The sequence below is a fragment of the Balaenoptera physalus genome (assembly GCF_965194825.1).
Source record: "Balaenoptera physalus genome assembly, chromosome: 17".
Classification (NCBI taxonomy): Eukaryota; Metazoa; Chordata; class Mammalia; order Artiodactyla; family Balaenopteridae; genus Balaenoptera; species Balaenoptera physalus.
Window position 1 is genome coordinate 76,471,259 of NC_138895.1, and position 25,859 is coordinate 76,497,117.

Below are 25,859 nucleotides of genomic sequence, written 5' to 3' on the forward strand. Positions count from 1 at the left end.
CTTTGTTTTTCCTCCCTATAATCAGGTAACCTCTGGATACAAAGCAAAGACAATAGTTACTGCACTGCCGGGGTCTTTTCTGGATCCTTTGTTATCACCATCCCTCATGGAAGACTATGAACTGAGACAGTTAGTCTTGGAAGTAATGCATAATCTCATGGATCGCCATGACAATAGGGCAAAGCTTCGAGGGATCAGGTAATGTGCTATTTGAAAATAGGCTTAATGGTAATGTTTTCAGATTTCTAAGTATTGTAATTTTTTTAATCTAGGATTTTCAGGTTTTATTAATCCAGAATTTTATTTAATTGGTATTGTGACAATTTAATTATTAATATGTTTTAAGATACTCAGTGTTGAAGGTCTTTTAATGTACTTTCAGAGATCTCATCTACTAGTAATCACTAGTTACATAAATTTTATTTTGGTTTTGCTTTAAACTTAGGAATGACGTTAGAAGTCAAGATTACTTTATGCAGTTCTACTTGATTAAACTTGGAATTCAGTCGTATTATTACATATAGGCTTATTTAAAATGCTCATTGAAATGAGTGTTAAATAGTTCAGACTCCTAAGTATAGCTGATTCATCATATAAGATATGATATTATAACTAAATGTGCTGTTCATTAAAAATGATGCATTGATTGTCTCTAGAATAATACCAGATGTGGCTGACCTAAAAATAAAAAGAGAAAAAATTTGTAGACAAGACACAAGTTTCATGAAAAAGGTAAGATTATCTTCTGAAAAAGAATGCATGACTTAAGTTATAGCCATTTGAATTGTTAGGTAGTTTTATATTGATCGATAACCTTAAGATGAAGCCATAGCATTTTGGAGTTGAAAATCTGAAGCCATCTTCAACTCCCCACATTGCCACAACCGTCCTGATGGCGTCTCCTCCGGCCTGCGTTTAAACTTTGGGTTGTCGGTCTGCTGTGATAGTTCCAAATTTCTCCCTTTAAGTAAAATGTCTCTCTGTAATTTCTGCCCTGCCCTCCTCGCCACCCCAAACACAAATATTGATTTCGCTTTTAATGGGTCTTTAATAGACAGCTTCAAGCTTTTGAAAATACTTATCATCATTGATTAAATACATATAATGAGTATTTATTGTGTATTAGGCATTATTCTGTGCATTATTTGGGGTATAAAGGTCAGGTAGGCAGGATCTCTGCCTGTATAACTAGTATTTAGCTAGATTATCATTATGATCGCTTAAATTTTGTAGGCGTATTGGCAAATGGCTGAATTTAGAAAATTATGGCATCTAGAGTTATTTAGTATATCAAATAAACTTTCTGTGCAGTTATTCTTCATCCAAAGCTTGAGCACCTAGTATTGCCAGACGCTGAGCTCAGCATTGAGAGTTACAACAGTAAACATGCCATGTGTGCTAACTGACCTCAGTATAATCACAGTTTTGTTGAGCCTGGATCTTTAGAGGTACAGAGAACAACAGACCTATAGGAAGATAGGTACAGATATCTATAATCCCTGATCATCTTTGGCTCTTTGTCAGACCCTGCTTTCTTCCTGTCACCATCTTTTATTTTTTTGTCCTTATCCGTTAATATCGATTGCTGTGTTTCAAGTTAATGGCCTCACAGTTTAAAAACTTCATTTGAAAAATAATTTACAAACTATCACTGTTCCTAAATTAATGTGAAAGAATTCTTTAAGTTTGACTGTATTGTGCATGAAAAAAGCGGTTAATAATAGGTCAAAGGCATTAACTCTTTCCAACTTTTATTTTTTCGATATTTTATATCATCTAGTTAATCAAAGAAATTATTCCCCATAACTGAGGAACTTTTTAATCGAGTGACAGAATGAATTTTAAAAATTTACTGATAGTTAATTTGGGGTTTTTTTACTTTAACATCATGACATTAAGCAATCCTGAACTTTGGGACTGGATTGATTTTATTTTATCTAGTATGATAGAAATAATCCTTTGTGCTTAATTTTGCTAGCCAATCAGTTTGAAAGGGTATGGTTTAACTGAAAGGTTAGACTATTTATTCCTTGTTAAATTTTGAATCATTAAACTGTTCTCTGAATTAGTTTTCCTTCCATTTTATAATCTAAAATAAATGGCTAAGCATTTGTTACCATTAGTATAAACCATTTCTTTAGTATATTTTTCTTTAGGAACAATCTGTTCACATCTTTCCATTATCAAATTTTATTTTTACAATTGGATACCCTTTTTCATTTACTTTCTAATTTATTTTATCAGTAAAAATGTTGTTTGGTTTTCATATGCAACTTTAACTAGCCACTTATGGAAATTTCAATGAGGACCTGAAGAAAAAAAATTGAGGTCTATAGCCAGGGGACTGTGGACTGCGCTTTGGTTAAGAGAAGCTTGCAGTTTAGAATGGACAGTACCTTTGGCTTTTCCATGCAAGCATTATGTCCAGGCAGCTGTGTCTCAGATGACTACCCAGCCTAAAACTGCTCCACCTGAATGTTTTAGGGACATCTTAGACATTGGATCTAAGTTTGAAAAATTGTCCCAGGGCAAGGTGCCCTTACAAATTACATTGGTAGGTGCCCTTTCAGCTCTAATATCCTAATGAAGCTATTTCCAGATAAGAGAAAACAGCTGTTTCCACTCAGCTGTTCCAAACAGCTCTTTCCTCACCTGCCAGGGCTACTCTCCTAGAGCTAAATTCCTGGCAGAATGTCACTGTATGAAAGAGCTCTTGTTAGTGTTTTATCAATTAAGGATTATGTAGAAAAAAAGTACTTCTTATTATGAAATGTAAAATATATAGGCATTATTATTTTAATTACTTTTAAGTGAACAGCAGTACAGCTAAAAGCATCCCACATGCCCATCTTGTTTACAACTCCATCTTCTCCCCAAGAGGTAATCACTGTTCTTGCTTTCATGAATATTATTCCTTGCTTTTTTTTCCTACAGTTTTGCCACCTAAGTGTATATCTGTATATCGCTGAACAGTACAGTGTCGTTTTATCAGTTTTTGTATTTTGTGTGAAAGGAACCATACCTTATATATTTTTTTATGTTTTCTTTCTTTCATTTAGCTTTATTTTGGTGAAATTCATTCACATGTGTAGCTTTATAGTATTTTATGACATGAATATACCACAAGTTACCCATTCTGTTGGTGGAATTATGAATTGTTTGCAGTTTGGGTTTGTTATGAACAGTACGGCTATAAACATTCTTGTCCATGTATTGTGCTGTATATAACTCTCATTTCTCTGATGCCTGTAGGAGAGAAATTGCTGAGTAATAAGTTATGCATTCTTCAAATTTACTAGACAATGCCAAACCACTTTTTGAAGTCATTATGTCTATTTGCACTATAATAATACATAATGTTAGGTTTTAATTTTATCTAATATGGTAGGTATGTAGTAGGTAATTTTTTAAAAATAAACTTGAATTACTAAGGAACCCGAAGTTTAAACTCCCATGTGTGTAAGCACTGCTTTAATGGTTGTTAATGACGTTTAGGAACGTCAGATTTAAGAATAGGATTGGAGGTCATGAAGAACCTAGGGGCAAGAAGGGAATAAAGACACAGACCTACTAGAGAATGGACTTGAGGATATGGGGAGGGGGAAGGGTAAGCTGGGACAAAGTGAGAGAGTGGCATAGACATATATACACTACCAAATGTAAAATAGATAGCTAGTGGGAAGCAGCCGCATAGCACAGGGAGATCAGCTCGGTGCTTTGTGACCACCTAGAGGGGTGGGATAGGGAGGGTGGGAGGGAGGGAGACGCAAGGGGGAAGAGATATGGGAACATAAGTATATGTAAAGCTGATTCACTTTGTTATAAAGCAGAAACTAACACACCATTGTAAAGCAATTATCTTCATCTCCAATAAAGATGTTAAAAAAAAGAAAGAGAAAGAAAAGGATTGGAGAGGGCCCAATACATAGACTGTTATACACCAGAGTATAGAATCTTTTGAGAGAGAGACAAACTCTGGGTTCAGAAAGATGGAAACCAAAATGTCAGCTTCAGAAATAGAGAGGAATCTGTTAGGAGAGCATACATAGCTGTGTATCTGTAGCCGCAAAACCCCCCACTTGCTGATACTGAACCACAGACCTAAACAGACTTAACCAGTCCCTGGCGCAGCTGGAGGACTGTGGCCACCCTCACCTGCGTGGGTCCATGTGCATGTTAAGTAGAGAACAGAGCAAAATGTGCACCTTTCAAGACAGGCTGGCGTGCAAAGACTGTGCTGCTGCTGCTCACTTCTTTTCTCCTCCAGTGAGGAAGCAGACGAACCTTCTGAGAAACAGAAACTGAGCTTGGAGTGTTGAGCTCAGGCCCCTCCACGTGGAATGAGTAGGCCTTACCCTGGCTGCACATTACAATCACGGGGGGAGCTTTATGCTTTAAAAACACCGATGCCTGGGCTTCGCCACTGACGGGTTAAATCATATCGGGGGTGGGCAGTGGTGAATAGTGGGGAGGAGGCATGGTGGTCCTTCCATTTCCCAGTGATCGTAGCTTACAGTTTGTGTTGAGAACCAATGCAACACGTTGAGTTAATTACCACATAGTAACTTGAAATGGGAGAAACTCTCTTATTTGTCCTCAACTCCAATATTAGTTTGTAGTCATACATTGGTGTAGTTATTGACGTTAATAATTGGAATACAATTTGACCCTCCGATTATCAGCCTAAATCTCTTCCATGTTAAGTTATGTAATAAGATAGCTACTTTTTAAGAGGTTATATATGCATGTAAAATCTGCCTTGCTACATTTTAAGCAAAATTATCTTTTTCCTCTGTCATTCCCCTCTTCAGAATGGGCAACAACTATATCGGCACATTTATTTGGGCTGTAAAGAAGAAGACAATGTTCAGAAAAACTATGAGCTACTTTATACTTCTCTTGCTCTTATAACTATTGAATTGGCCAATGAAGAAGTGGTTATTGATCTCATTCGATTAGCCATTGCTTTACAGGTATGTTTTCATAACCTTTCATTGAAGAAAGGATTCTTTCATGAATTAGACACCATCTTTAAAATATTATTGCCTTTATCCAAGGACATGAGTTTTTTAAGTGAGATGTCTAGTTTTAAATCTAAAATACTCAAGGCTACGATCCCATTCATTTATCCTTTTAACAGATGTTGAGTAAGTATTGACTGTGTGCTAACTGTTGTTCAAGGCCACCGGAATACTGTGATGAAAAAGACAACATGGTCCCTGTGCCCATCCTAGCGGGGAAGATGGTCGTTAAATAATAAGAATTACATATATGTCATTGTTTAATTGGAGTTTAAGTGTTACGCAATAACAGGACAGTTTGCAACGAGAATATATATATTTATTTTTATATATCTTATATATATTCTGCCCACGCCCACGTTTAGGAAGGGCTTTCCTAAAGAACTGTTTGAATTGAGAGATTTAAGTCTCTTATAAATGGGCATTTATTCTCTTTTTAGAATTTTTTTTTTTAAAAAGCTTCTTATAAGGGGACATTTTTGTTAGCATTCCAAACTACCTGCAGTTTTTTAGTATAATCACAGAGAAAATGCTAATGAAGCGTAAGACCTTGATCTTTCAGCGTTTGTTTTTTGGTTTTTTATTAAAGGACAGTGCAATTATCAATGAGGATAATTTGCCAATGTTCCATCGTTGTGGAATCATGGCGCTGGTTGCTGCATACCTCAACTTTGTAAGTCAGATGATAGCTGTCCCTGCGTTTTGCCAGCATGTTAGCAAGGTAATGTATTTAGAAAAGCCCTCGAATTTGATTTTTATACAAAAGTGGCGGATTTTCTTCCAGTGATGATTATTTTTAATTTTGATGATTATGTACCAAATTATTAAGATAATGCTATAAAAGTATGCATGACTTTTTCAATAGTGACAAAATCGACACTACAGCTCTAACTATGACTAGTGTTATGTTTTCTTTGATACCTGTTGTTGTGTTAGAATTTTTCTGTGTAATGGTTGAGTAGAATATATGATTTTCTTCTAAAATACTTCATGTGATTTCTTATATAATTGTTTTCCTTTTTAAACCATTATGAATCATAGTATCTAATATTTCTTTAATTATACTGTTTTTGTTGTTATTGTTTTTAACCAATCTACTTGAGTTAGATCTCAAAAGTTGAATAATTAATATGCCTCTCAGAGATTTGTCCTGTGTCATTCAACTGTGTTTAGCTTTCTCAGCAATAACTCATTAAATAGTTACTTGCATGATTTAATATACATTTCAGAGCTCCTAACTTACCTGGCAGAAAAAGTCCACTGTAGTTTTTATTCTTTAAAAACATCTTTCGGGCTTCCCTGGTGGCACAGTGGTTAAGAATCTGCCTGCCAATGCAGGGGACACGGGTTCGAGCCCTGGTCTGGGAAGATCCCACATGCCGCGGAGCAACTAAGCCCGTGAGCCACAACTGCTGAGCCTGCGCGTCTGGAGCCTGTGCTCCGCAACAAGAGAGGCCACGATAGTGAGAGGCCCGCGCACCGCAATGAAGAGTGGCCCCCGCTTGCCGCAACTAGAGAAAGCCCTCGCACAGAAACGAAGACCCAACACAGCCGAAAATAAATAAATAAATTAAAAAAAAAAAAAAAAAAACATCTTTCAGGGAGAACCTCATTTTTATGAAATTGGAAGCACATCTCTCAGTCCTTGCTAAAATGTAGGTTTTTAGAGCATTCTAAGAAATAAAACTCATTCCTTCATTAAACAGATGTATGAGTGAATATTTGACATCTGCCATTAGAGATACAAATGCTGTGAAAGCAGGGTCCCCCTTTAAGTGGCTCCCAGGTGAGTGGAGGAGCCAGACCTCATAAGAGCGCTGAGACCACCTGCACGTGCTGCAGAAGGTGGTGCAGAGGAGGGGGGACAGCGAGGGCCTGGTGCTTGTGAAGGCATTTCCCACATGGGGCATTTGAGAAAGTACAGCTTCTAACCCCTCCGTAGTAGGTTTAATCAAATGTAATGTATCCTCTTTTTTTTTACAACCTGTATTATTTTACTATCACGATTTTGTTACCTGCTGACTTTTTAAAATAATAAATGTGAAAACAAAATGAACTCTGCTTTTAGGCTCTAAATGTAGTTTAAATTCCAAAATAAAATGACGGTATTTTGTATAAATGTTTAGATTCCGTTTCTGTGTTTTTAGTTTTCCAAATTTTTGTGGCAGGGTCCTGAGGAGTGAGGTTTTTGATTTTTATTTTGTTTTGTTTTTGAATACTTTTCAGGTTATTGAAATCCGAACTATGGAAGCCCCTTATTTTCTACCAGAGCATATTTTCAGAGATAAGTGCATGTATGTTAATTCTTTACATTTTAAGGAAGGGGCACTGACTTGGGAAACCAATCAATGATAATTACAAAGGAGTAAACTACTGTTAGAATAATTTTCCGGTGTTTTAAAATATTCATCGTTTTATGTTTCTGTCATTATTCATCTAACTTGTTTCTCTTGCTATAAAAGTTCTTGTACAGTATAAATGTAGACTCATGAACACATGGAATCAATCTTTGATGAAAAAAATTTATCTTACCTTTTTTTAATATGGAGGTATATCTCTTAAATATAGCATGTTCTGATATATAAGTGAACACTCCTTTAAGAGAATACAATATCCTGTTCAAGACTCTCAATAACTGACAACAATATTAATAAAGCTGTAGGAGAAAGAATGTATTACGGAAAATCAGTGTCATACCCTGAATTTTTTTCTTGCTGTCCAAACAAAAAAATATATATGAAAAATACTTTATTCAAACTTTTGGACTCTAAAACCAGTTTAATATTGAAAGCATGCGCATAAGATAATATTAAGCAGTTTGAAAGGAAAGTGAAATCGTAGGTCTTAGCCAAGTGCTTCGTATCACTTAGTTGGCTAATATCTTCTTCATTAACAGTCAGTGAGCTTCATTTTTATTTTCTTCTCTCAGTAGATTTTTAATTAGCATGAAAGTTAAAGCTGAATTTAGTCCTCTTCATCATTTAATGTGTGAATACCAGTGGAATCATGTAAGGCTGGCATCACCGTTGGGACATTACTGGGGAAAGAATCAGCAGAATACTTCATATATGGGTCCACGTACCATATGTTTTTAAAGAGCTCAAATTAGCCACCTAAAATACACTGATTTTTCTATTACTAATTACAGTTTAAGTTGCATTTAAATTTATATTTAGACCTTGATCTAAAATGTTTATATGTTAACTTATTTTTGCCCAGTAATTTAAATAATACTAAATGACTTCTTTTTTGATCAACTTGACAGGCTTCCAAAATCTTTAGAGAAGCATGACAAAAATTTGTACTTTCTGACCAACAAGATTGCAGAGTCACTAGGTGGCAGTGGCTATAGTGTTGAGAGATTGTCAGTACCTTACGTACCACAAGTAACAGGTAAGAGGAAGGTAATTAGAACTCTTACTCTGGTGATTATGTGTCAGCAATTTTTTGGTTAGCCCAGTTAGAAAGTTAATGATGTTTGTATACTTACTAGCTTAAGAGAATTTACTTCTATTTTAAAATTTTGATCTTGAAAACCTTTAGTAAATCTCTAAAAACATGTATATGATTTTATCATGAGCATGTTGAATCCTCAAGTGATTATCGTTATTATTGTACTTCATATTTTATTGATATTATACTGAATAATATTATCCTTTAAACAAAGAAGCAAAGTGAGATCTTTACTCTTTAAGCAATATTGTGTTTAACTTAGGGAAATTGGTGAAAATTGTTTAGTTAGTGATTTGTGACTATTGACCTTAATGAATTATGTAATTTTTGTCATTTGAAAGAGTACAGACTATTTGCTATGTAAAGAAATCTGCAAACTTTTTAAGTTAAGAATATGTTTTGCTCTGTGCATTATGTATTTCCTTCCATTCTTTTCATTGCCTGAGATAATTCTGTTTTGTTTCAAGGCAAAACTGCATGGTGTCTTGCATTCAGTTTTTACTTTGAAAACTAAAATCGAAGAATTTTTATCTTACACCTTCATTTTCATTTGATGACTATATAAATATTAAATTTGGTAGAAAAACTAGTTCTTCCTTTGGGGATACCTCTGTTCTATAAGAGAACTATTTGATTTCAGTTAGGTAGTTTTCTGGATTAATCACTAGAAGTAGCACAGTCTTTGGGAATAGCTATCTTTTTATAATGTGGATCCAAAGTATATACATTTATTACAATGATGGTTGTTTATAATAGTCTGAGATGTTAATGAAAGCTTTTGCATTTTCTTTTAAATTCCATAGTATAGAAAATTCTATTCCTCATGAGTTCCTTGGGGAAATAAAAGTGCTAAGAATAAAACATGAGTAGAGCTTTATAATTTAAAAGAATTTTTAAAACCGACTTTTAAAATATTTCATTCTTATAACTTGGATTTAGCTCTCTTTCCTTCAGGCAAAAAACCTCATAAACCCAGGCACAAGTACAAAGGTAAATCCAAGTGTCAGTTTGGCTTGCCCTTTCCCTCACCTGTCCTCTAGGAAAATAGCTTAATACAATTTACCTTCTAGAAAATGGAGCCAGTGGCCTGTATATTTTATATAGTTGTGAGTTCAGTTATTATTTTGCTCTACGTTCCCCATAGCTGTAGTTTATTTTCACTCCTTGTTATTTCCTTTTACCCTATTCCTTTAACTCTAAACAATTTTTAATGAAAATTATGGTACTTTTTTTAAGAGGTGGTTTGCTCTTCCCATTTCCTCCCACCCCTGAAAATGATATATTCTCTTTCTTAATGCCTCCCTATCATTGACTAGGAGAATTCTGAGTATTTCAGCATATACTTAGTTACATAACTGCACAGAAATCCCTCAATATAAATAAGGTTTTTCTGATTTATAAAGATTTTGATAGTTTAGAACCAGTCCGTGGCATGTGTGTCCTGCCTTAATGCAGAAGGAGTCAGAAGATACAGTGATACTTTATGGGATAATCAATCGGTTATTAAAGTTTCCTTCTGCTGTATAACCATCAGATATTCGTTTTAAAAAATAAGGGATTTAAGAACAATATATCAAAAGAAAAAAAACAAAATAGTTTGTTGTGTGTCATGCATATACACCCATCATCATCAAAATAGTAGCTGCCATTTATTAGGCACTAACTGTATGCCAGTCACTGTGATAAGCACTTCGTATTCATGTTCTCAATTAATCTGTAACATAGTTTGGTGAGGAAGGTAGCACTGTCTTTGTTTACAAATGAGGATAGTGAGACTGAAATTAAATAATTTGGTTAGGTAAGACCACTAGAATTAACTGCCTTGCCTGTTCAGTTAGGTGCTTAATAAATTGATTTTTGCCAACTGTGTGCTCAAAGATTGTTCAGTCATCCATATTGATCCAAGTTTATTTTTTTATGTATTCCACAAACCTTTACTGAGAGTCTACTATATATCAAGCACTTTTCTGACTTTTGGGGGTAGAAAGATGTTAAGGTTCAGTCCCTATCCTCAAGGATTAAAATCTGGTGGAGAAGACAGACAAATGATTGAAATGTAATGGTAACTGGTTCTAAAGAAAGAAGAATGGTCTGCCTAAAGCTTACTGAACTGTTGGTGACTGACATATAGTAAGTGATCAATAAATGTTAGCTGATTATTGCATTTTCCTTTTATCTCAAATCAACCTAGAATTTGAGTTAATAGCGTATGTCTAGGTGTATGCTAAATGCTCCTCTGTGAGGGGGTACAGTACTTAATGAGTACTTACAGTGTGCCAGCTGCTGTGCAAACAGAAGCAAAAATGAACAAGACAGGTAGAGGTTTCTGCTTTCACAACACTTATAGTCATTCCTAACGGGTTCCTCATCTGGACCACAAAACACAGAAGATGATTTTGAGTGACGTTTTTCTCAGTTCTCCCAAGATGGCACTTCACCAGTTTTATTCGAGATGCATAGGAAAGAAGTTAATTCATTATACAATTTGTCTAACAGGACAGTTGCAATATGCCTTAAAGGCTATGATCAGAGAGGTTTGGGGTCCTCAGGCAGCACCTAGGAGAATGTTTGGTCCAGGTTTGGTGACACAGATGTCTTCCAGAGGAAAAAGTCCCTACGCTGAGCCTGAAGCAGGTGTTAGGCAAGTGAACTGTGTTTCATGCAGAAGTAATCGCATATGTGGAGGAATGGAGGTAGGCAAGAACATGATTTTTCAAGGAATTAGTATAAAGTTAGTCTACTTGGAGGGAATTGGAAGAGTAGGGTTGGGAATTCTAAAACCGGGTTAAATAGTTTGAACTATCCTAAAAGCAATGGGGAGTCATTAAATGATTTTAAACAGGGGATGGCATGATAAGAGTTGCATTTAGAAATGTTACTCTAGTTGTAGTTTAGCAAACTGAAGATGGGACAGCCATTTAGAATACTCTTCAGTAATCTCCAGGAGAGATGGCAGTGACCTGTACTAAGGAGGTCCCAGCGTGACTACAGGAAAGTGAGTGGACTCTAGAACACTGCAAGAGAGAATCTATAAACAGTTGAGTGATACGGTGGTGGGGGTGGGGCAGGGAGAAAGGCAAAGATTTTGTCTAGGGCTCTACCATGGACATTTGGGTGCTTGGTACAGCACCAGGAGGAAGAGCAGACAGAGCTTGTTTGCTGCTTCATTTGCTTGCTTTTTGTTGTTTTTGTTTTAGGAGGGACGGGTGGTGTGACTGGGTTTAAGTCAAGAAAGAAAGAAGTGTGCATTTCAAATGTAACTGTCTATAAGTAGTTTTGAATCTTGGGTGATAGAAGGATGGACTTTTTATTAACAGAAATGAAGAGGGAAGAGGGAGTAGTTTTGGAGTTCAGCCTTTTGTTGAGTGTCTTGGACAATGGAGCACCCAAGTACGGTAGGGGTCAGGACGGTGTTTTGTGTGCGAGACAGAGGTTATGATGAGAATTTTGAAATTAGCAGTATAGGGAATTTTGCAAGAGCTTTCAGGAAAGATGACTTCTCAAAGTGAAGAAGTGAAGAGAGAATAGAACGGCTTTGTTCTACCCTTGCTATGTGGCCTTGGGCATAACCCCTTAATCTCTCAATGACCCCATATCCTCATGTGAAGCGAGGACCATAGCCCTGAAGCCATTTCGCTCAAGTGGGATATATACATGAAAGTACTTTTAAAAACTACATACAATCCTAGTTACTACTTTAAAATGTATATCTCAGAAATAAAAAAAAAAAAAAAAAAAAAAAAACTACAAAATGCCATATCAGTATAAGAATGTTATTAGTATTTTTTTAATGTCTTAATCTTCCAGTTGGCATTTTGAATTTTGTTAATTTGTTTTATTGATTAAAAGCACTTACAACACATGGATGCCTTTATCTGCTTTATCAAAACCTCCATTATTTTCCAACAAATATCTGCTTATAAAAGTATTTTCATGTATATATTCTATCTCTCCTTGTAGAGGTTTTGTTTTAAAGCTTGTTTTAGAAATAAAAGATTGTCTTTTATATTACACTGGCTTCTTATTCATGGTGACAGTGGTTTTTTAGGTTCTTTTTATTTTATAAATATGCATTAGCTCTAGATGGAATTTTGTGTTTTTCTACAGGACTAAAAAAAGTATATCTGTATAAGTAGTATCAGCATTAAACTGACGTTTTAAATTTCGTGTAGATAAATTATCTGTGAAATTTCATTTTGCCCCAGTTAGCTTTTTCATTGAATCTGAGTGGTATAGTAGCCCTAATTACATTTGTGATTTATTATATACAGTTAAGTAAGTTCCTACATCTTATTTTTTATATAGCCATAGAAAATTATATTGAGTAATTTAATGTAGTTCTGTGTTATACTTGTATTCAGACTGTTTTCTCTATTCTTTAGCCATCTGAATGCAGTTATATACATTACACACAGATACACCAGGTGGCAGCAAAATATCACTGAAGGACGTTAGGCCTCGCTCTCTCTAAGTATTACTTCTAAAACCCAGGTTCTAATTAAAAACAAAAAGAAGAAACAACGATAACCATTGTGAACGGCAGATTATAGGAAGCGGAGAGGGAGAAGGGATGGGAAAACGAAAGGGCACAGAAAGTGGTGTCTGGGACTCCCCCAAACCAACCTCAGGAAGGGAAGCAGGGGCCTCCCGAGGGGGTGCGTACGTCAGGCGCTGAGATGGTGACGGGGTGGTTCTCGAACTGGCCGGACAGCGCAGTCCGCGGAGGCTGCAGTGATGCTGCGTTCCAGCAGACGTTGAAAGGCAGGTCAGGAACCCATGTGGACGGCCCATGGAAACAGGAGAGTTATCTTTGGTAAGCTCTGTTTTGGAAAGCTTACTTCTGTGTAGATGTACAAGATATCTGATGATAGTTGTATCTGGGCTTTTTCTGTCACCTACAAGCGGGTTGCTCTATAGGTCAAAAGAAAGAACTTTCTGAGAATATAGTATTAGAGTTTCCCACTGAATTTCATTTTCTTCCCTAATCTCTGCTCGCTATACTTCCCTTCTCTTCTTGTTGATTTTTGTCACTCAGTAATCCCTCTCCTGCCTCGGTACTTCTCCTTTCCTTTTTATTTTTATCTTAGGCTTCAATTTGACTTTTCTCTGCAACCATCAGCCTTTGTATATTAACCTAGAAATTCTTGTGTGGGTGGGAAGCAGGCTATTATTTATTCCTCATTTTGAATTCTGGTAAGACATTGAAAGTTGGCGTGATGAGAGGGTAAAAAAGCAAGTCAGCAGTGATGACCACATAGTATTTTGTGGCAGTTCCATTGATGTTTGGTCATTAGCTTTGGTGATTTATATTAGTGCATATGATCATGAAGAAAAAGTAGACAAAGTACAGTATCTAGGCTACCTCAGTAATGGCCCTATGCAAGAGATATAATATTTCCAGCCTGAAAACTGTAGAAAAACGATAGGTAATAACTTGTCACAGATATAGGTCTGTGTTCCTCCAGCCTTCACCCAGCAGAACCTGAGTAACTGGTGTGTGCTAGATGCAGACACAGAGTCTGCCCCTGAATTTCTTGTATACTTGGGGACATAAGACATTAAGTCATATGTCTGTACTTCAAGGCCCACTAGATGAATAAAGGGTGATGATGATTGAAGAGTGACAAGGAAAGATCAGTCATAACTGAAAGTAAATTTTTGTAGCTAGAAGAAAGAGGGATAAGTAAAAATAATTAGAGTGATATTTAAGATTTAAAGGAAGCGATGTAATGTTTAACCAGGGCTTGAAAGGTGAGAATCTTTACAGTGGGGAGGACCTAAGAAAGGGCAGGTAATAAAGGGCTTCCAGTAGGAGTTTCTGTTTGTAGACAAGCATGTAAGGCAGATGTGCCAAAGCCTGCTCAGAGGTTGGAGAATAGGCACGTTTGCCTTAAACACGAGATAAATAAGGGAGCAGCTCTGAAGTTACTGTTGGCAAGATCTGACTGGAGAACCCAGATGCCTTTTTACTTCGTCAAGCAATGGGCAGATTTGCTTGGGGGAGTGATGTGGTTAGTGTTTTAGTGTTTAAGAATCTCATGCTGGCATAGAGGGAAAATTCTAGAAAGGTCTGTTATCAGTCAGGATAGACGGGGTCAGTGGTTCTCAACTGTGGGTGATTTTGCCCATCCCACGGAACATTTGTCAACCCTAGAGACGTTTTTAGTTATCACCACTGGGGCAGGCCTACTGGCATCCGGTGGGTAGAGGTCAGGGATGCCACGGAACATCCAGTGAGGCACAGGACAGTCCCCACGGCAAGAATTACCTGGGCCAAAATGCCACTAGTGCCAAGGCTAAGAAACCCTGGCTAGGTTGTGCTGTGAGAACAAACAGTCACAGGTTCTTAGTAGTTTAAACCAGTAAAGATGTATTCATCGCTCCAACTAACTGTGCATGACTTCATGTCATCCGTATTCTGGAATCCAAGCTGACGGGATAGCCGCCATCTGAAATGTTACTCACACTTTACTGGCCAGAACTACTTACACAGTCCCGCCTAACCACAAAGAGGCCAGGAATTGCAATCCTGCTATGTCCCAGAAAGAGAGTAAATTGCCGTATTTGATTAACAGCATTAATTACTGCCATGGAAGGCTACCTTGGAGTAGAGGAGTAGTCAGTAAGAAAGAAGCTAGTTTCTTTATGTTGGCCTTCTTTTAGTTCATTCTTCACCCCTTCAGAAGGATAAAATCACAGTACAGTTGATCCTTGAACAACACGGGTTTGAACTGCACGGGTCCACTTATACACAGATAATTTTCAGTAAATACATACTGCAGTACTTTATGATCTTCAGTTGGTTGAATCTGTGAATGCAGAACCATGGATATGGAGGGCCGACTAAAGTTATAATGCAGATTTTTGACTGTGCAGGGGTCAGTGCCCCAAGCCCCCATGTTGTTCAAGAGTCAACTCTATATACAAAATGAGATTAGAAAGATGGAGTGTTGCCAGATTATGAAGTGACTGACTGTGCTGTTCGACTAAGATTCTAGACCTGAGCTTCCCAGTTGTTATTGGGAGCTTTACAGGCTGGATATTTATCTCCTTAGTTCTTCAGGTAGCTGGGTCGGGCCTGGGGTAGTCAGCTTGCAGTGCGAGCAACCTCTTCCTTTTATCTCCATATGCCTTACACGTATTATAATTATATATATGTGTTTTGATGTGAAAAAATTTGCGAAGCTCAGCATTAGTCAGTGGGCTGGATTTGTTTTTTTGTTGTTTTTTTTTTAAATAAATTTATTTATTTATTTATTTATTTATTTTTGGCTGCATTGGGTCTTCGTTGCTGTACGCGGGCTTTCTTCAGTTACGTCGAACGGGGGCTACTCTTTGTTGTGGTGCACAGGCTTCTTATTGCGGTTGCAGAGCACGGGCTGTAGGTGTGCAGCTTCAGTAGTTGTGGCTCGCAAGCTCTAGAGCGCAGGCTCAGTAGTTGTGGCACACTGGCTTAGTTGCTCCGCGGCATGTGGGATCTTCCCGGACCAGGGCTTAACCCCGTGTCCCCTGCATTGGCAGGCGGATTCTTAACCACTGCGCCACCAGGGGAGTCCCTGGATTTGTTTTAAAATTATAGTTTAGTGTGAAAAAGATTTATTTTAGAACAACTCTACTGGTAGTATAGGAGGGAGTGTTGTATTAGACCAGTTAGTAAGCTATCCTCAGATCTAGGTAAGAAAATATAAAGATTTTTGAATGATGGCATTCTTGAAAAATAAATATGGCATTGTGGAGATACAGGAGGTTTATTAGAGATGTTAAAATTGGGTTTAGAACATGTCGAATAGAATTGGTTAATAGAGAATTGGGAAATTTGAACAGGATGTGGAACTGGAGATGTGGAGGGCTAACTGTAAAGTGCTGTGCTGATTTTCGACTGTGCAGGTGTCAGCACCCCTGACCTCCATGTTGTTCAAGGGTCAGCTGTATTAAACTGAGTTCAGCCATCAATTTTATTTTTTTAATCTACTTCACGACATATAACAGTCTGAGAGCGCACTGTTTCGTATATTTAGTAAAAAAGCAAAAAAGGCAAAAAACGGTCTTAACTTTCTGAAAGTTTAAATCTGAAATAGGTGGAGTTTATAAGTGACATATCATTCTAACTAGCACATAATGGGGGAAATGTTTTAAAATTTTAGATGAAGATCGACTTTCTAGAAGGAAAAGTATTGTGGACACTGTATCCATTCAGGTGGATATCTTACCCAACAGCATTCCTTCAGATGATGTGGTAAGTTGCTGAAAGTTTATGATGAAGTACTGTCTGAGATAGACATCAATTTAAAAGAACTTTTTGCCCCTCCACACTTCTAAACAGGATCAAATACAACTTTGATTTAGGCTTGAACTTATTTATAATTTATTTTACTGAACTCATTTCATATACCTATAAAGATACATAAACTTAATATTGTATGTTATGATATCACTAGATTTCACATTGTAGTAAAAGGAACCATAAGATAGAACTAAGTAAGTTTTTTTAATAAGTAAGAAATGCTACACAAGGCCTGTTATTAAATAAGTAGGCCCTCTAATCCTATTTATTTTTAAAGATTTATGAAACATAAATTGTGAAAATAAATGGAATTATACACTCTCATGTGAAGCCAAATGCTCACTACTTTTAGAAAGTTTCAGAATTTCACCTATGAGAGAAATTTTTTTATCTTTTTGGATAGTAAATATAATGAATTTAACGTAGGTTAAGCTGTATCAGTGACCTGTGTACTCTTTAAGGAGTTATTTGAAACATCATAGATTTAATGTTCTCCTCCTGTTTCAATAGAGCACAAGAGTGTCCCCAACTGAGTTATAGGAAGAAAAAGCAGCCAGTATTCTCTAGGACTTGTCCACACAAATCAGCAGAGAATTTTTTGATAGTCAAGTAAAAATGCCAATGTGCCAGCATGTCAAGTCAGCCTCCTCCTTGTGGTTTATCCATTGTTTGCCTTCCTAGGTATTTCATTATTTCTCATTGGTACAATGTAAATAACTAAAAGAATATCCATGTAAGAAAAGAGGAAGGAAGTTGTCTGAATTCATGCTTTCTCAGCCTCCTTTCTCCCTCCTGCTTCCAATGCCTGCCAGTTAATTTGTCTTCAGGAATTAAAACTATTTGGTGGCCAGGGTACAGCCAATTAATTTATATCTTTCATGCTTTTAACGCCCTGTTATGTAAAATTAATCAGTTTTATCAAGGAATTATCTGCAGAGCATCAGAGTAGTTGGAATAGGCAGTTAGTGTTCATTTTGGAACTGGGGGCTTTAAGGTTGGTGTAGAGTTTCTTACCAGTTTAAGACTCAGGAAAAATCATCTTCCCTAAATTTCACCTCTTCAAAGCCATTTTAATTTTTACACTCCTTACTAGCAAGAAGGATATCTTGCTAGCGATATCTTTCGGTGATTATGAATTTGCTGCTATTACCTTTTGAGGGAAGAAATTCATCCAAAGCCTTAGTTTATACTTGTCAAGAGTGCAGTCTATTTTATTGACTGGTATTTTTCCATTTGCCTTTTGTTAACCATTTTTATTTCTTTTAAAAATACATATATAGCACTTTAAATGGTTGCAAAGAATCAGTCTATTTTGATAAAATGAACTGAAGAAACATTTGCATGAAGACAATATAGGAGGAACATTCTTGAGCATGAATTTTACATTAAAAGTTCATTAATACATTTGTTAACTTATTAAAGATCCTTTTGTTTTATCTTTGCTCTAACTATAAATCCTAAGTCAAATATGCCTCACCCTGAGTATTTGAAAAGTTAAGTACAGTTTAGTGTATAAGATTTACTTGAGCACATTGGAGTTTCAAACTCATTTACCATTATGGTATCTGATTTTGTGTATTAGGAATGGTCGTTGAAACACCAGAAGACAGAATAACAGTACCTTCTAGGCTAAAACTAACTAATTTCATTGTGTGGACAGGAGAAAGTGTCATCAGTTAGGTATTCACCAGTTAATGGTGTAACAAAATATCAAACTAAGAATAAGTATATTTGCAAACAATGAATCAAATTTAAAAATTGCTCATTTGAAAAATTGCTCATTATTTCATCAAAATTACTTGAAATTGTATATACATAATCCCACTTAGTCCTCAGATATATTTGATACCTGCTTTTAGAGCTTGTAATGTTGTTTAGATGGAGATCATAGCAAAACTTTTGTTTTCCCTAGATATAACTCAGCTTATTACTATGGTCTATTAAAATACCTGGTTCATTTCTGAGGTATGTGAGTCCTGACATTTGCAATTCAAATTTTAGCCCACCATGAATCACTTAGTGAACTTCTCCTAAAAATTGCACTATATATGTATAAAGATACCTAATTAAATTAAGGTATTCAAGAAGATAAATGGCTAAAACATTTATTTATTTCAGCGGCGTCTCTGCCTCCTGAAATTAAATGATCAGCTTGACTAGTAGAATAAAGCACCATAGGCATGATTCTTTGATGCTGGGCGAATGCATCATCATTATCCAAATTAAGGAAAACAACAAACAGAGAAGAGTTATTAGATAAAGTACTCTAGCTTTTCACTTATCCAGGATTGAACAGGTAATAAGTAAAAATTCTATGTAATAAGAATTCTGGCCTTCTAGCTTCTCCTATGTTCTTTCTCCTATACTATAGTTGATTCTCAAAAGTCTAAAGCTCTTAACCAGTTGTAAGAACAACTTTGAAGTACTGGATTGCTTCTAGGTACAAATAATTGACCAGCCAGAGCCTAATCTTATATATCTGCTCCAAATGTCTAGAACAAAGCAACTGAAGACTCCCAAGTTTAATCTGACTTCAACTAGAAATATGAGCCCTCAGTAGAAAAACTGAGGTAGTAGAACTCTTGCTGCTTGATTTCCAGCTAAATCCTTTGTACAGAGAGCTAAGGTGCAAAGCATGAAGTCTTTTGCTTTCACTAGTCTTGCTGCCTTAGACTTAGCAAAAAGAAGCTCATAAGCTAAAATTAGGGATGACCAGAGTCCAAAGCAAGTACTCATATATCATTTCGTAACTTTTATTCAGAGATACTATAGTAACTGGATATGTTATTCCTTCTGAAAATGTGCTAGTGCCACAAAAAGTATTACTGACTTTTTATGTAAGCACTTGATTTCATACCTTTTACATGTCTCAAAGCAAGCGAGATTTGAAAACTTCAAGTTAAAGGGAGTTTCTGGAGAATAAGACTTGGTGGTTGACCTTAAAAGATCCAGAATATAATTATTTTTAAATGTTCGTTAACTGTACTCATTGAACACTTCCCAAAGTAGTGATTTTTTGCTTTAAAATTTTTGCATTTAAAGTTCTAGATTATTTCATTTTTGATTTTTAAACTGTATGTGGTACCAAAATTATAAAGAGTATAGAATACTTAGTTTTCATTTATTACATAGCTGAAGCTGCATTTATATATAATCTCTGCCTTGAATATTGGTTGGGTTGCCTTAAAGGTTGCTAATTCTGCCAGCCTAACATCAATCTGTAGGCTTCTTTGGGGAACCACTGTGGTAGACCATTGTTAAAACCAATGAAAACGTGGAGATTATTTGATACTGTTGAGTGTGATCACAAAGCAAGCCAACACAAAGAAGAGAAAATGTTTGTCAAAGTTCTTAGATGACTTGTAACTAGGTGAAGGTATCATTTATATTGACCGTTCTTAACTCTTTATTTTACTTAAAATCACTTTTCTCTAGGTTAGTAACACTGAAGAAATCACCTTTGAGGCGTTAAAGAAAGCAATTGGTGAGATTTTGCTTGTTAACTCTTCTAGTATTTTCTAGCTTATCTATATCTTGTTACTTGTTTAAATGCCAGAATTAACAGAGGCAGCATGGTAAGTGTATATACTGTCGATTTCTATATAAATATATAATCAATTTATTAGCTTATGTTCTTTAGACTTTTGTAATTGTCCTGTCTTGTCATAGATAATTATTTTCCTCTCTATAGAAGGACTTTTCTAGAATTATGAAAGCATATTGCCATGTATTTGAATGGTGCCCTTATTTGGTGGCCAACATTGAGGCTGAGTGAATTTATGAGAAATAGTGAATGTATTTTCTTTTATAGGAGATGGGCAGGTGAATAATTCTGAGAGAATTACATAGAATGATTTTTAGTAGGCATATAGCAGTGTAATTAGAAGCGTGTTTCTAATGGGGTAAGAGAAAGGAGCTGGCCGAAATTGTCAGCAGGCACAATAGAGTCACATTAATCCTTGCTATTTTATCAATGAGAACACTGAGGCAGAGAAATTAGCAACTCTCCTGAGATCACATAGCTAGTAAATACCGGAGACAAATTTCATACCCAGGTCTGACTGACTCTGTAATCTTTTCACTTATCTTTGCATACAATAATACTCTGATTTTTTTTTTCTCCTGTAGCCTTTATGGAAATAAATTTTACCTTATATAATTTGCCTCTTTTAAAAATTTTTTAAATGATTCCTTCAATTAAGTATTAATATAAATTCCTGCTAGGCTCATGATGCCTTGATCTCAATTCATTTCTAATTGGTAAAGCAATAGAGGGTGGAAATGAACTTTCACGATAGAGTGGAAATTGGCCTTTAATTTTTAAGAAATATTAGAATAAGAAAATCATTAACAAGGGAGGTGAAGTGCTCTAGTACCCATCATACATGAAATAAAATCTGACCTTTTTCAGCTTAATCCATCAGAGGATTTTTTTTTCTTATTGTAATATCAAATTTGCCAAAATAAAATTGAATTTAGTAAGCAATTTTTGAACACCCATTATGTACAAGATACTGTGAGACATTTAAAAATTAATAAGACATGTTGAGGAACTTACAGTCCGGCAGTGGTTCTCAAAGTATGTCTTTGGACCCCTGGAGCTTTGGGGAAGACTCTTGCAAGGGATCCTTCAAGTCAAAAAGTATATTCAGCACAATACTAAGACATTATTTGCCTTTTTACTGCATGGATTAACGTGAATGAAGGCAGTGGCGTCAAACTGTACTAGTGGTCATTGAATTCTTCAGCACCACACATCCCCAGTTATTTTTAAAAGTCAAGATTTCTCTTAAGAATGCCTTTGAAGGCTTCCCTGGTGGCGCAGTGGTTGAGAGTCTGCCTGCTAATGCAGGGGACACGGGTTCGAGCCCTGGTCTGGGAAGATCCCACATGCCGCAGAGCGGCTAGGCCCGTGAGCCACAACTACTGAGCCTGCGCGTCTGGAGCCTGTGCTCCATAACAAGAGAGGCCACGATAGTGAGAGGCCCGCGCACTGCGATGAAGAGTGGCCCCCGCTTGCTGCAGCTGGAGAAGGCCCTAGCACAGAAACGAAGACCCAACATAGCAATCAATCAATCAATAAATCTTTAAAAAAAAAAAGAATGCCTTTGAAGAATCAGTATAAATGATTAATTTTATTAATCTCATCCCATGAATACATGCCTTTGGGAAGCACATATAAAGCACTTCTTTGATTGCTTTTATTTGCAAGCAGAACTAGTTGGTTTTTTTAAGGAAGATCACTTTTACTTAAAAAAAAAAAGAAAGACAGAAAACCTGTGGTATTTGAAGGGAAGCTGTCACTTCAAGAGAAAAAAACCACCCTGATGGTATTTGCTCCCAGTGATAAAATTAGCACTTTTTACCAAAATTAGAATTTTGAAGCTTATGTCTGCCACTGCAAGTTTGACAGTTCCCCAATATTTATTTAAAGACTTTTCTAATGAGATCAGTGATAATAACTAACAAATGTGATTTTAAAGAGTATTTTACAGTGAGATATGTCTACATTTAGAGGGTCTGCATAAATCAGTGGAGCAATATTCCAAATGACCTTGCGTGATGTTACAAAACCATACATGAGTAAAGCTCTATTCAAACTGTAGAACAGACCAATAGATGTTAATATAACCAATTACAAAAAGTTCATTAATAAGGTTTCAAATTCCATATTGCAACTAACTTTTAAGAAACTACCGTTTGTCATGTTTTGTTGTAGTGTCCAAGAAGAAATAGCTACAATTCTGTGAAAAGGCTATTTATTAAATTACTCTTTCCCAGTCCATACCTGTGTGAGTTTAGTTTTTCTTTATATACTTCAACCAAAATAACATATTGCAGTGGATTGAATGCATTTGCAGGTAGAATCCAACTGCTTCTATTAAGTCAGACATTAAAGAGATTTGCAAAAATAGAAAACAATGCCATTCTCTTCACTAAATCTTTTCATTTTAGAAAATATCGTTATTTTTTCATGAAACAAATGTTATTTATGTTAACATATAGTGGTTTCATTTCTTTAATGCATTTAATGAATATTTTTAAAGTCTCTCATTTTTATATTGTAATATGGAAAATATCAAATGATGTAATACATAAAGAAAGCAATTTGGCTTTCTTAATAATTTTTCAGAGTAGAAAGGAGTCTTGAAACAAAAAGTTTGAGAACTACTGGACTAATGCATGGAAAAGAAACTTGCTGCCTGCAGGCCAAATTTAGGTGGAAGTATTATTTTCAGAAATTGGATTTGAATAAAGACCAGGGATGTATGCTCAGCTTGCCCAAGTCCTGTTTTTCTTACTGCTCTTAAAACATTTACGTTTCCTGCCTAGCCTCTGGCACATTTGAGCTTGTGCCCCTGAACTAGTGAACACGAGAGATGTGATCATAATTCTGTATTATAGTCATTCAGAAAAAGTACATAAATTCGACAACTTTGTTAACCTGCCACAATTTCAGAGGGGGGAAAAAGAAACCTATTTCGTTTGTACCTGCTATATCCATTTTTTAAAACTAGCTAATTGTTACAGTTTGTCTACCTGAAGAGAAGCTTTGTTTTTGAAGAACCTTGAACAGATTGTGTTTCATCTTATGAAATTCTTGACCAGGAGAAAAAAAAAGCTGAAGAGTTACTGAGTTGTTACTGTAGACCATCAATAAATAAGCCATTAATTAGCCTTCTTTTCAGATTCTTAAGCAAATAGACATAGTTATTATATGTATCAAAATGACAGACACTTATTATTTTATTATCTCACAAACTTTGGCCAGACCACACGTCATCTTAAGATTTAAAAAAATCCCTTTTCAAATTGTGGAAGATAAATGGAAAAGGCTAAAACAATATGGTTCCTCATGACCCTATCTATATTTCAATCACGCCATTCACTATCAAGTTTAGCAGACTTTTAATTTAGTACCTCATATGTGCAAGGGCATGATTATTAATAAAAGAATCATCCTTCAGGAAGGGCCTTGAAGTTGCTTGACTTGTAGGAAGTTGTCATGCTTCTGCTTTTATTTGGTAAGAGAGACAAAGGTAGTCTTATGAAAAAGGGTTTTGTGCTGTGTAGTTTTTAAATTTTTTTATGTGTGGGCTTTCTAGCCTTAACTAAGACACTTCAAGGATGTCACACCATTTGCTTTCTTCCCTATACAAGTAGTCCTATAAATTACCCTTATTTTTTATTTATAGATCATTTGCTCTTAGGGTCATTGGCAAGGTTCTATGAAATTTTGTGTTCCTTTTAATGGGTCTTTGTAAACATTTATATAGATACCAGTGGAATGGAAGAACAGGAAAAGGAAAAGAGGCGTCTAGTAATAGAGAAATTCCAGAAAGCACCTTTTGAGGAAATAGCAGCACAGTGTGAATCCAAAGTAAGTGAACACATGGTGAAGGGGGTGGGGGGTGGAGTTTGACTTTGTGGAAGCTGTCCTGGTAATTGGTAGGTAGATTCCAAGCTTCAGGCAGATCAACAGAATCCACAAGGTAGTGGATTTGATCGGGACTGAAAACTGAAGACATAGCTATGAAGCCTAAATAATTTTTTTGTGTAATGTCAGCTGATGGGAATGGCAGACCCCAAATTAAATGTTAACGATTGTTATTGCTTTGAAACTGTTTTTGCAGTGGTTTTCAATGATTTTGCTGTAGGTATTTTGTGTGTCTATCGATTTTGTTTTTACCAGTGAGACTAGGAAAGGAATAAAAGAGAAACTTTACATTAAATTCCAGTGTATGAGACAGATAAAACCAAAACATTAAAGCATCAGTTTAATAGTTAGAGTTATGCTTTGTCCTTTAAATCACACTTGTGTTATTACATATGGGTGTTTGGAAAATAACAGATCCATTCTTAACGTTTTTTTTCTCCTTTGTAGGCAAATTTGCTTCATGATAGACTTGCTCAAATATTGGAACTCACCGTACGGTAAGAGTTTTGGTACTACAAGAGCAATAAAGCAACAAAATAGAAACTATTAGATCCCTGTAAACTTGTGGCTTTTTAAGTAATTGTGCTTTTCATTTAGGGTAAACACAAGATCATACAGGTGCTCTGTCTCAGTGGTTATTCTGTTTACTGGATTGTCTGATACCATTTCTTGTCCGGGGGCTTCTAGCTTTTCTAGCTTTCCTTTTTAGATCGTTTATTCCTTTAAAATGGTCCTATAAGGACATTTGAGTAATTGGAAGACTCTTATTCTAATGATATGTTTAAAAAGGTAATTTCTCAGATTTAACCATTGTGACCTATAAAAACTATAGTTTTATATGGTTCAACCTCATAGTTCTTTCCAGGGCAATCATGATTCTACATATGCAGATGGCTCACTTGAATTATTAAACTTCACTTGAGTTTTCCTAAGTCATGTCTGTTTGTGTCCTGTTATTAGTTATTATAGTCGGCCCTCCATATCCGCAGGTTCTGCATTCGCAAATTCAACCAACTGTGGATCAAAAATATTTGGGGGAAAAAAAATTCCCAGAAAGTTCCAAAAAGTAAAACTTGAATTTGCTGCATGCTGGCAACTATTTACATAGCATTTACATTGTATTAGATATTATAAATAATCCAGATACAATGTAAAGTATAAGGGAGGATGTGTGTAGGCCATATGCCAGTAGCGCTCCATTTTATATAAGGGACTTGAGCATCCAAGGATTTTGGTCTGTGTGGAGGGTCCAGGAACCAATCCCCTGTGGATACCATTGAACGATTGTATCTTATGCTCCAAAAACGTAAGGTATCTAATATCGGTTTTTCTGTGTCTATTGGTTATTAAGTAATGAAGCACATGGCAGAGGGAGAGAAAAACTCCAGGTTCCACCTAAGGAAAGAACCTCTGCTTATTCTTTTTTTTTTATCTTTGGCTGTGTTGGGTCTTCATTTCTGTGCAAGGGCTTTCTCTAGTTGCGGCGAGTGGGAGCCACTCTTCATCACGGTGCGCGGGCCTCTCACTATTGAGGCCTCTCTTGTTGCGGAGCACAGGCTCCAGACGCGCAGGCTCAGTAGTTGTGCCTCACAAGCTTAGTTGCTCCGCGGCATGTGGGATCTTCCCAGGCCAGGGCTCGAACCCGTGTCCCCTGCATTGGCAG

At 36.1% G+C, this 25,859-nt stretch overlaps 1 protein-coding gene across 3 annotated transcripts in view; it reads left to right on the top strand.

The window, feature by feature from the left end:
* The window catches only part of EFR3A (EFR3 homolog A), a 96,107-nt gene that overhangs the window by 64,861 nt on the left and 5,387 nt on the right, over positions 1–25,859 (top strand). For 2 of the 3 annotated variants that reach the window (XM_082434078.1, XM_082434077.1), the window contains exons 13-22: positions 26–198; positions 657–732; positions 4,812–4,973; positions 5,611–5,742; positions 7,248–7,315; positions 8,287–8,414; positions 16,619–16,710; positions 20,194–20,242; positions 24,036–24,139; positions 24,644–24,693. In XM_082434078.1, coding sequence (XP_082290204.1) covers positions 26–198; positions 657–732; positions 4,812–4,973; positions 5,611–5,742; positions 7,248–7,315; positions 8,287–8,414; positions 16,619–16,710; positions 20,194–20,242; positions 24,036–24,139; positions 24,644–24,693 — 1,034 coding nt within the window. Of the gene's footprint in view, positions 1–25; positions 199–656; positions 733–4,811; positions 4,974–5,610; positions 5,743–7,247; positions 7,316–8,286; positions 8,415–16,618; positions 16,711–20,193; positions 20,243–24,035; positions 24,140–24,643; positions 24,694–25,547; positions 25,656–25,859 lie in introns of all 3 variants that reach the window. The other variant, XM_082434079.1, reaches the window with a different exon arrangement.